Source organism: Capronia epimyces (assembly GCF_000585565.1).
Source record: "Capronia epimyces CBS 606.96 chromosome Unknown aczIQ-supercont1.4, whole genome shotgun sequence".
Taxonomy (NCBI): domain Eukaryota; kingdom Fungi; phylum Ascomycota; class Eurotiomycetes; order Chaetothyriales; family Herpotrichiellaceae; genus Capronia; species Capronia epimyces.
Window position 1 is genome coordinate 559559 of NW_006912907.1, and position 11259 is coordinate 570817.

At 52.8% G+C, this 11259-nt stretch overlaps 5 protein-coding genes across 5 annotated transcripts; 1 reads left to right on the forward strand and 4 right to left on the reverse strand.

Annotated features, from left to right (window-relative positions):
* Positions 1-50: 50 nt before the first annotated feature.
* On the reverse strand, positions 51-1079 carry A1O3_04824 (V-type proton ATPase subunit D; the record flags this gene model as incomplete). The annotated part of the gene is made up of 6 exons (XM_007734952.1): positions 51-262; positions 315-365; positions 415-789; positions 845-855; positions 903-1012; positions 1062-1079. The coding sequence occupies 6 exons, from the start codon at positions 1077-1079 to the stop codon at positions 51-53; spliced, it is 777 nt and encodes a 258-aa protein (XP_007733142.1).
* Positions 1080-1340: 261 nt separating this feature from the next.
* On the forward strand, positions 1341-3926 carry A1O3_04825 (pre-mRNA-splicing factor syf1; the record flags this gene model as incomplete). Its single annotated transcript, XM_007734953.1, has 1 exon — positions 1341-3926. One exon carries the CDS (start codon positions 1341-1343, stop codon positions 3924-3926), a length of 2586 nt encoding a protein of 861 aa, XP_007733143.1.
* A 956-nt stretch (positions 3927-4882) lies between these two features.
* A1O3_04826 (NAD-dependent aldehyde dehydrogenase) lies at positions 4883-6295 on the reverse strand (the record flags this gene model as incomplete). The annotated part of the gene is made up of 1 exon (XM_007734954.1): positions 4883-6295. One exon carries the CDS (start codon positions 6293-6295, stop codon positions 4883-4885), a length of 1413 nt encoding a protein of 470 aa, XP_007733144.1.
* A 413-nt stretch (positions 6296-6708) lies between these two features.
* Positions 6709-7971, reverse strand: A1O3_04827 (uncharacterized protein; the record flags this gene model as incomplete). Its single annotated transcript, XM_007734955.1, has 4 exons — positions 6709-7121; positions 7177-7551; positions 7633-7818; positions 7869-7971. The coding sequence occupies 4 exons, from the start codon at positions 7969-7971 to the stop codon at positions 6709-6711; spliced, it is 1077 nt and encodes a 358-aa protein (XP_007733145.1).
* A 1257-nt stretch (positions 7972-9228) lies between these two features.
* Positions 9229-10935, reverse strand: A1O3_04828 (T-complex protein 1 subunit alpha; the record flags this gene model as incomplete). Its single annotated transcript, XM_007734956.1, has 1 exon — positions 9229-10935. One exon carries the CDS (start codon positions 10933-10935, stop codon positions 9229-9231), a length of 1707 nt encoding a protein of 568 aa, XP_007733146.1.
* Positions 10936-11259: the final 324 nt, after the last annotated feature.

An 11259-nucleotide genomic window follows, 5' to 3' on the forward strand; every position in this document is an offset into this window, starting at 1 on the left:
GGCGTTGGCGGAAACATTGTACAGCATCGTGGAAGGCTGCGGCGGCCGTCCTAAAAGATCACATCCTTGTCTTCCTCTTCGCCGAGTACATCCTTCGGCTCCACGTCGATCTCCTTGTCGCTGATACCTTTGGCTTTCTCCGTTTCTCTTTGTCTCAACAGCTCTGCGTCTGCAGCTGCTTGGTCTCTCTGTTTCTTCCCCGAGACTTTTTTCAAGCGATAGAACTCTTCTCGGTCGAGTTCGTCGAGCTCGGCATTAATATCTAGTTGCCTAGTAAGCTTCTCGTTACTTCGTCCAACTTCTCTTCAACTTACATTTGATGGTGTTTTCGGTCCGCGGAATGATAACATGTTCAATAGCGTTGACTGGAGACAATCAGCTCACGTGGCCAGACAGACGATCCGGTCCACATACCTCTCCTGTTGACAACCTTGATGACCTCGTCCAGAATCGTGAATGCCGTCTGCAAGCTCGCCAGCTCAACGAGCGTCTCCACGGCGCGAGAATATGTCTCGCGGCATCTTTGCACTTGTTGCCCTCCCTTGCCTAAACCAGTCAAGCCAAAGTCGTTGATCTCATCAATGGTGTATCCTTCAAACTGGGGTAGAAGGACACCGGACACGTTCTCCTGCTTCGTCTTAATTCGAAATCGTGCCGTCTTGACCGATTCCTGGATCTGGTAACCAATATCCCCACCCACGGCGTATGTCACTTCAGCTAGAGAGAATGCAGCAATCTGCATGACTCGGCCCATTTTCCGCTTGGCCTCGTCGATTCGTTTGAGGATCTCTGGAAGTATCTCTTAGTATCGTGGGTAACGGAGAATAGCAGACGCCATGCACACCTCGGAATCGCCTGCCACAAGGTCAGCACAGGATCAACAATGAGATATTATTGCATACTTTGTCAGAGCTTCACTCTTTCGTTTCAGCAGACTGTGACCTGTCTGGGCACCCTTTAATTTCAGGTTCATCTGACCCAACGCCTGTCGTGTGGCGAAGACGGCCTCCCGCTATCTAGAGTGTCAGTAAGGCTCTTTTGCATGCTGAGAGTGCTCGTACCCCCGCGCCTGAAGACATCTTTTTGTCAAGGGCGTCTCTACGCCGTTATGAAAGGTGGGAAAATAATATCCCGGTAGAGCAAAGTAATGGACTGGAGCTCGATATCACAAACTCGAGGTGCACATGCAAGGCTGCGGCTACCGACGCAGCTGCACCTGGCAGTCCCCGCTTAAGACATCAGTCCGGCGCTCGGCATAGTTGCCTGTCTCTGTCCCCATCTTTTTTTGACGCGGTCCGTGAATCTTGAGAACATCTTCCCTTCGCAAAGACAACTCTACCATGCCTGGGATCCTACGCAAGTCACCTTCTGGCTCAGCCGCCGCTATGGATCTATCAGTGACCGGCAAACCAGATTTCTACCTGATCGCCAACGAAGATGCTGTCTACGAGCAAGATATCCTCTGCAACCCTGAAAGTGTTCGACCATGGCTACTCTACATCGACTACAAAATGCGCAATGGCACTATTCACGAGCAAGCATTTGTGCAAGAGAGGGCGTGCATACAGCTACCCCGGTCATACAAGCTGTGGAAACTGTATTTGGATTTCCGAGTCAAACATCTCAAGAAGAAAAACCCCGTCAGGTACAAGGCAGAGTTCGACAAGGTCAATGCTCTCTTCGAGAGAGCGCTGGTATTGCTGAATAAAATGCCTGTGATCTGGGAAATGTATCTTTCATTTCTTTTGCGACAACCACATGTCACCAGGACACGAAGGACGTTCGACCGCGCGTTAAGAGCCCTGCCCGTGACCCAGCACAATAGGATATGGAAGCTCTACAAATCGTTTGCCAACTCTGCAAGAGGAGTAACTGCAGTCAAAATCTGGGCGCGTTATATCCAGGCACACCCGGAGGATATGGAAGACTACATTGATCTACTCATTGAGACGGGGCATTATCTGGAGGCCGTGAAACGGTACATCCAAATACTGGACAACCCCAAGTTTCGGTCCAAACACATCAAAAGCGATTTTCAACTGTGGAGCGAAATGGTAGAGCTAATGGTCAACAAGGCCAGAGACATTGGAGAAAGCTCTCTCGCAGGATTCGATCCCGACACCATCATCCGGAGTGGGATAGAACGATTTGCCGACCAGCGTGGCAAGCTTTGGGCCGGGCTTGCAACATACTGGATCACCCGCGGAGATTTCGAAAAGGCTAGAGACGTGTTTGAGGAAGGAATCACGACGGTCATGACGGTGCGCGATTTTACAATGATCTTTGACGCCTACGTGGAGTTTGAAGAGTCGGTGATTTCCACCCTCATGGATACCGCCTCTGCGCGGGCTGCGAAAGGAATTGTTGATGCGGAGAAAGACTTTGATCTCGACATGAGGATGATGCGCTTTGAGCATCTGATGGATCGACGACCGTTCCTCGTTAACGACGTCTTATTACGGCAAAATCCCAACAATGTAGTTGAATGGGAGAAACGAGTTGCGCTTTGGAACGATAACAAAGAAGAAGTCGTGCAGACATACGCGGATGCGATCGCGGCAATTGCCCCCAAAAAGGCGGTTGGCAAGTTCCATCAACTATGGTTGAACTATGCCAAGTTCTACGAAGAAGAGGGCGACCTTGATACTGCACGAATCATTCTCGACAAAGCCGTCAAAGTTCCCTACAAGGCGGTAGCCGAGTTAGCCGACACTTGGATTGGCTGGGCGGAGATGGAGCTTCGGAACGAGAATTTCGACGGAGCGATGAAGGTGATGGCCACTGCCACAAAGTCGCCGAAACGGAGCACGGTCGACTATTTTGACGAGACTTTGTCCCCGCAACAAAGGGTGCACAAATCCTGGAAAGTTTGGTCGTTTTATGTTGACCTTGTTGAGTCGGTCGCCTCATTAGAGGAGACACGTGCCGTCTATGATCGGATCTTCGAGCTTCGGATTGCAACTCCACAGACCGTTGTGAACTACGCCAATCTCCTCGAAGAGCACGGCTACTATGAAGAGTCATTCAAAGTCTACGAAAGAGGCCTAGATGTGTTCACATACCCGGTTGCATTCGAGCTGTGGAATCTGTACCTCAGCAAAGCAGTCAAACGCAAGCTTGGGATGGAGCGTCTTCGCGACCTGTTTGAACAGGCATTGGAGAACTGCCCACCACAGTTTGCGAAGCACATCTTTTTGATGTACGGCAACCTGGAAGAAGAGCGAGGCCTGGCTCGATCGGCCATGCGGATTTACGAACGTGCCACTCGTGCCGTTTCGGACGAAGACCGCCTCGGCATGTTTGAGTTCTACATCACCAAATCGGCGTCCAATTTCGGCCTGACCTCGACGCGCCCGATCTACGAGCGCGCCGTTGCTGCCTTACCCGACATGGAGGCCAAAGCCATGTGTCTCAAGTTTGCCGAAATGGAACGACGGCTGGGCGAAATCGACCGAGCCAGGGCCATCTATGGACATGCGAGCCAGTTCGCCGACCCGCGTGTGGACAAGGCCTTTTGGGACACGTGGGAAAAGTTTGAGGTTGCGCACGGCAACGAGGACACGTTCAAGGAGATGCTCCGCATCAAACGCAGCGTCACTGCGCAGTTCAACACCGATGTCCAATTCATTGCCAGTCAGGCCGTCAAGCGGAGCCAAGAAGGCGCGGCTGCAGCGGGAGGTGCAAACGGCGACAGTGCCTTGGACGAAGACGTCGCGGGCAACGGCAGAGGCAACGATGCAATGGCCGCGCTGGAACGGCAGGCTCGTGCGCCCGTGGGGTTTGTTGCAGCTAGCACAGGCCCGGTGGGTGGGAATAGACTACCGCCCAAGGAAAGTGAGAGTGCCGAAGTTGATGGTGCTGCAGGAGGAGGAGTGGCTGCCAACCCGGACGCCATTAATGTGGACATTGACGACGATGATGATTAAGCTGACGCTGGACAAGATAGACTGCACCGACACAGTCCTAGCAACTCAGGTCAGGGAAGCTGCTGATCCCGCCGTTACCACTGGCTCCGGTCCTGGTCCTGGTCCTGGTACCGAGTCTATCAGATGTTGACCGTCTTCCGCAAAGGGTCAGCCATATGGATCTGAGTCTGAGCTGGTTATGTTCATCTAAGTGTTATTGTCCCTGCGCTTCCAGCAGCACTGCGCGCGATAAGACCGCACTTCATATGCCTACGTGCATGACGGTGTTCTGAGGTTCTTCTCGAAGCTGAAGAGGACTTGGGACGGCGCGGGCGTGGGCTTGGGCTTGGGCTTGGGCTTCGGCGTCCATGGCTTTGTCTACCTCTGCCCTGGGTACGGTACGGATACAGTGTTCAGTGTACGGATACATTTCTGCACCCGGACCCGGACCCGGGCCCGGAACCGCCCTTTTCTGAAACATGTGAATATCTACGAATCAATTCTTCATTCAAATGTCAATTTTCAAGAAAGAGCCTGTGTATTGATCCTTCCGCTTCCGCATCCGCTTCCGAGATCTTGTGCTCTGTAGATCGACGCTTTTGATTCCAAGCTCGAATTCGAATTTACACTCTCATTCGAGACTGTATTCTCGACCCAACGTCATGCAGACTTGAGGTACGCAACCACTCGAGATTCTATTCTCGACCTAACGTCATGCAGAGCAGACTTGAGGTACGGAGTATAGGATCGACTCGACTCTATGATACTGCTACATTGGCTGGCCGACGATTTAATGTACACGTGCACGACTCCAGATCTATTCCAAGCCTTAGCCCTGCTGATCATACTGTACAGACCTAGGTACCTACCTAATCACCTAGTTAGTGCTCTGGGGTGCCGCCCAGTTCTGGCCGTATGTACCTTGCCGTCACAGATTGCATTCCGCCAAAAACAAGTGACTTCGTCAGGGTGCGTACTTAGTTCGGGTAGTCCTTCAAATGGTAACTCTTAACCTTGACAAACTGGTCAAAGCCGAACTGGCTGAGCGTCACGCCTTTCCCAGAATCCTTCCAGCCGGTCCAGGCGAGGTCCGGACTGGGATAGTCGGCGCGGTTGACAAAGACGGTACCGGCCTCAACGCGACGAGAAAGTTCCTCGCCGCGGGCGACATCTTTGGTCCAAATCGACGCTGTCAGCCCGAATTCCGAGTCGTTCATGAGCGCCACGGCCTCGTCGTCTCCAGTGACTTTCTGGACAGGGATTACGGGGCCGAAAGTCTCATCGCGCATAACCGACATGGCGTGGGTGACGTTGGTCAAGAGCACTGGCGCGACGAAGTTGCCGTCCGGCGGAAGAGACGCAAATGTGGCGTTTTCTGGAGTCTCGTCGACGGCCCCTGCAGCTTTGGCGTCGGCGACTTGTTTGAGGATGGCATCTTTGGCGCGGCTCGACACCACGGGGCCGATGTGCGTGGATTTGTCTGCCGGGTCGCCCAGCCGGTAGTTTGCCAGGATCTTTTTCACTTCCTGCACGAAGGCGTCGTAGATGTCGGAATGGACATAAACCCGCTCAATCGAGCAGCACGACTGGCCCGAGTTGAAGATGGCGCCGTCGACAATCTCCTCGGCGGCCCATGCAGCGTCCACGTCGGGTCGGACGTATGCGGGGTCCTTGCCGCCCAGCTCTAGTCCGACGGAACACGAGACCCGCGACGAGGCTATGGATTGGATCGCAAGGCCTGCCGCCACAGAGCCAGTGAAGCAGATGTGGTTGACGTCCGGGGACAGAATCAACGGGCGTAGGTCCGTCGGGTTGCCGCAATGTAGATACTGGATGACGTTGGAAGGGAGGCCGGCAGCGGCGAAGATGTCCACGATATGTTCGACTATGGTGGGCGTCTGCGGCGAGGGCTTAAGAATCACCGTGTCGCCGGCCAGCAGCGCGGGAATCAGACTGTTGACCATGATCAGGTATGGATAATTCCAGGCGAAGATGACGAGCACCACGCCGACGGGCTCCTTGCGCAGGTATCGCTTGAAGCCGGGTTCTGCTTCTCCCGGGACGTCTTGCAGCACCTCGGGCGCAATCTTGCTCATGTACTCGGCACGTTTGATGGCCGTGGAGATTTCTTTGCCCGTGTAGGCGATCGGCCGCCCCATTTGTTCGGTCAACTCCTGCGCCAGCTCATCTTGTCTCTGTGAGAGGATCTCCAGGGCCTTTGCCACAACCTTCTGTCTGCTTTCGAGGGTGGGGTGGGATTTGGCATATGACTTGAAGGCCTGTTGCGCGGTGGTGCCCAGTCGGAGGATCTCGTCTGGTGGCAGGCCGTGGCGCGTGAGGATGGGTTTGTTGGTGGTGGGGGAGATGGTCGTGATGATTTCGGCGACCATTTTGATGGCAGACCACACGGTAGCACAGACTGAGAATGAAGCTGGGCGTACGAAGGGCAAGAAACGTTGGAGCTAGGTCAAGGAAGACGGAGGACTCGGGAGGTGAAGGGAATGTTCAGTCAATATCAATGAATGCACTGAAGGGTCCAGGGTCCCGCCACTTTCGGAGAATGACGCACAAGGCTCGGCGGAGGCCGCTCAGCCTCGTCGCCCGTTCCGTAGGTACACAGCTCGCCCTTCGTATCGTCGACTTCGGATTCATTTTATTCGTCTGCGGCTACAGCATGAGCTCGCTACCTGATATTTTTTATCGCCGCCGCTTTACAATGCCCAGGAACCATCAAAACAGAAAAAAAGGCCCAAGTACTGGTAGGCAAGAGCATGACCTCTCACCAACATCATCATCGTCATCATCATCCTGCCACCTTCGCCAACGACGACAGCTCTTCTAGCCCTTTTCCCTCCTGAAAGGTATTCGTCTGTCGGCCTAAAATCCAATTTTCCACTGTGATCGGGGCATATTTCGGTGCCTTGCCAGCATCCTCGCATCCAGGGAGACAGGTGATCATGAAGTCCGGATTACCCGAGTAGAAGAAAGGAATGCTGAACCGTTCTCTTCCACTGGTGTTGATGACCCTGTGTAGGTTTGAAACATACTTGTCGTTTGACCACCTCATCATGAGATTGCCCAGATTGACGACAAACGCGCCTGGTGTTGGCTTGACATCGATCCACGACCGAGTTGGGGCATCAAAGACCTGCAAACCGCCAACCTCGTCCTGAAGCAGTATGGTAATCCCGCCAAAATCGGTATGAGCGCCGATACCTCAATGACGTCCAAGTTAGTTTCTCCTCAGTCCTAATACGTGGGCCTCGCCTACCTCGTTCGTCTGCACTGGCGTCGGGAGCCTGAGGTGGGTAATGCAAAAGTCTGAGAACGGCAGCTGTCTCGTGGCAGAAGGGCTCAAAGTAGTCCTCGTCCAACTTCAAAGTCAATGCGATGACGCTGAGCACCTTCTCCGCCAGTAACGTCAATTCTCGATGGTATCGATCGACGGTCTCTTTGAACAAAGCCGGGTCACGGACTTCGGTTGGGTAGACGTTCTGGCCACAATGGTTCTTGCCTTGCTTGAGGTATGGATGGTCAGCTGGCAGATCCCTTCCGACGAAGAAGCCCTCCTTCAAATCACCAGCCGTCTTTTTCTCGAAGTTCTGTGACCGCAAGCGTTCGTATCCCAGTTTGTGGGGATGTGTTGCTGTAGCACAGGTCGGTTAGTATATGGCCCTCGCGAATCGGCGACGAGTAGGTTCACGACAAGGCCACAGTCTTAACTGACCTTTATCATAAGCTTCCTTTTCCTCCATTGGAAGAGAGAAGAAATCTCTTGATTGCTCAAAGATGGCGGCCTGGAGCTCCTCTGAAACGCCGTGATTGGTGATTTGGAAAAAGCCCTTTTCGAGGCATGCATCCCGAACTTGATTGACCAGGTCAATCTTAGCGGCTGGGTTGTCACTGTGAAAGGCTATACTCGACTATCAGCATGCAAGTATGGCCACTTGTTGCTCAACCCACCTGAAAAATCGATGACAGGAGGTGCTGCTGGGATATCCTCTGGGACAATGCTGAGACGGTGATAATGAGGGTTGACTTGCGTCGTTGAATATGTTTGTGCCATCATGATGGTCAAGATATTTTGTGTAATTGTCTAGATCTTTCGGACAGAAATGTGATAGAGCAATGCTTTGAGAGAGACGCAATTAGGATTTTGGGAGATAGACATCCTTTGAGCTGACCACATATTGCATATATATATACATGTCTTGTCTATTAGCCTTTGACGGTCTTCCTCCAGCAGCCGCCTCAAACATGCTATCGATCATGAACCCAAGCTGTGGGAACCGTGCAACTGCTAAGCCTCCATGCTGGATCGAGTTCCTGATTTGAGAATCGTCGTCTCATTGCCTTCAGAGATGGACGAACAGTTGGGGAAGACTGCGGCACAGCACAGCACAGACGTTTCCCCTCGGGTTCTAGACCAGGTGCTGGCCCACAAGCTCCAAGCTGGTGCTATAACAAAGTTATATTTTAAGGCACCTGCGTTCAATAGCCCCGATGGCCTGGGGTGGAGTGGCTCGAGCTTTTTCTTCTGCTTTGGGTAGTGCCAGCCGTGTTGCGCGCATTAGAAGGGATACCATTGGCCCCTTAGCCCTCTTTGGCGCCTTCGGCCCTTTTTTTAAACTACAAAGTAGTACTCACCGTAGGCTGTGCGTTGCTTTCAATCAAACTCGGCATAGAGTGGCCTGGACGCAGCGAGGGAAAGAGGGAAAGAGGGAGATCTAGAGAATTGCGATAGTTCCGAGGAGCGCCTATCTCATGGAAAGAAGGAGGCATGCTTGCTCAAACGATACTTCTTCACCAGCAGGGAACACCACCTCACCGCATCCTCTATAGCTGACTTCTTTTGTCGTTTTTTGACATTGCGGTCTCAATTGTCTTCGTAAACGCCAGAGCTCTCCTATGAGACTCAAGGTATATCGATACATGAATGCAGGATCCTGCGTCTGAACCCCAGGAAGCCTTCCACTAGCTTATCTAGAGCACTTACCAGCACACAGCCTGTGCCACAGTTCGTAGTTTCATCCTCCAACCTTGAGATGTTGCTCAGTGGGTACCTGTTTGCGTCCCTGCCCCAGACGAGACCCTCATCCCTGACACGGACAGAAACCATTCTTGGAACCTTTTGAACATGGCAATCGTGGAAACTCGGTCCCATGGTCACAGCACATGGTGATCGGTGCTGCAGGCCCATAGGACACCTGTGCTTGGTGTCTGTCATAGTGCCATGTCTGTGTCGTCATGGTCCTCTTGCCGCGTTGTGCATGCTGCAGGATGGCATCGTGGCAGGGGAATACCTTCTGGCTGGACAGTTTCCTCAATGTCCGTGACCATCGTCTTCTTGTTGTTCGGGTGGATCAAGTTTGATCAGAGTGTCTATCCTCATTATGGCAATGCAAGCCTCCACCGCGCTCTTGAGCTGTTTGACCTTGCTCATGCTGGGTTCGAGGACACCCATCTTGACCACGTCAGCAACTTTGCCTTTGGTCAGATCAAGACCATAATTCTTGTATTGCTTCTTCTTCGCCAGGTCCTTTTCTCTCTCATTGGCATCCCCTTCTTGAACTCGCTGACTCAGAGCGTGCCGGACGCGCAGCTGTGCCACTAATTCCGAAGCGTCTTTGGCCGCATTGACGGCCAAGGTCTTTGGAACGATAAGTAGAGATTGAGAGAATTCTCCGATCGCCAATTGTTCCCGAGACGAGACTGTCATGGCGAACTCTTCGAGGTAGATGTGCAATGCCGTCTCCACGGCACCGCCTCCAGGAACAATACTGCCGGACTCGAGCGTTCGTTTGACTGCAGATAGTGAATCGTGGACCGATCGCTCCATCTCGTCGAGCTGGTAATCGTTTGATCCTCGAAGAATGATCGATGCCGATGAGAATGATTTTGTCCCCTTTATGAGAATGCATTCGTCGTCTGATATCCGTTCCTGTACCACTTCGTCTGCATGACCAAGAAATTCCTTCTCGAATTTCTCATCTCCGTTCATGTCGGAGAGAGAACTGATCAAGGTCGCCCCGCTGGCCTTTGCTATCCGTCGAAGATCCTCCTTCTTGCATCTTCGCACAGCCATGCATCCCCGCTCCACAAAGAGCTTGAGGACCATATCATCAATGCCTTTAGTCGTCAACACAACATTGGCCCCTGCCTTGAGGATCATCTCGACCCGATCCAAAACAATTCCCGCTTCTCTCTCGCGGATCTTCTCTAACTGGTCGGCATCCTCGACCGTAATCTGCACACCGAGCTTCATTCGTTCCTTCTGCAAGTTGATGTCGAGGCAGGCAATCTTTGCATCCGTGATTCTTGTCTTCATGGCTTGTGATGCGACGGTACAATTCAACGCGTAGCCCTTGACCAGTAATGACTCCAACGCACTCTTTCCGTGTGCCTTGAGGATATTTACAGCCTTGACCGGATATTTCACTTCGTTTCTTTGGGGGTTGACAGACTTCACAGATTGCATGGCATCGACTACCATGTTCGCGAAGAAATCGGCGTCGGATCCAATGATCTTGCTAGACATGGAGGTTTTGGCAATGTTGATCAGGCTTTCTCTTCCCAGGGTTTCCACTTTTGTGCTGATATTTTCCTGCATATATTTGACAGCCTCGCGTAGAGCCAGACGGTAGCCAGTGATTATGACGGTGGGATGGATGCGGTTCTTCATCAGTTCGTTGCCTCGACGTAGGAGCTCTGCTGCGATGAGCACGACGGAGGTGGTGCCGTCTCCAACTTCCTTGTCCTGCTGGTGCGCCAGATCGACCAAAATCTTCCCCGCCGGATGCTCGACATCAAGCAGACTTAGAATTGTAGCACCATCGTTGGTCACTGTAACATCGCCAATGTCATCCACCATCATCTTATCCAAGCCAGAGGGACCAAAGGAGGATTTGACCACATTTGCAATGGCTTGGGTTGCGAGAACATTTTGCTCTCGAATGTCTTGACCGCTAATCTTCTGGCCTCCAAGAAACAGAGTACCCGCGTTGCGCGGAGCTTGAAGAATACCGGCCATGGATGGTCAACCTTCTCTGCGTCTGTATAGAGTAGTCCGGATTGTGGACGATTGAACGGAAAACAAGTTGGATTTGGCCAGGCACTGCGGTCCTGCGCAGCGAAAATGGACACAACTATAGTTGTACGGTGAATCGCGCCAAGGGAAGCGAAACTGCTGGCGATTCACCCCGCTTAGGAAGAGCGCGACGCCGCCCTGTGCTCGCCCCTTCCAAACGGGTTTGTGCCTGCGCCGCCAAGCCCAGTACCGCGGGGTGGATTTGATCGTGCGCAGGTCACACACCAGCACGACGGTGAGTCAAGAGCCAGCCATTCCTGACATTGC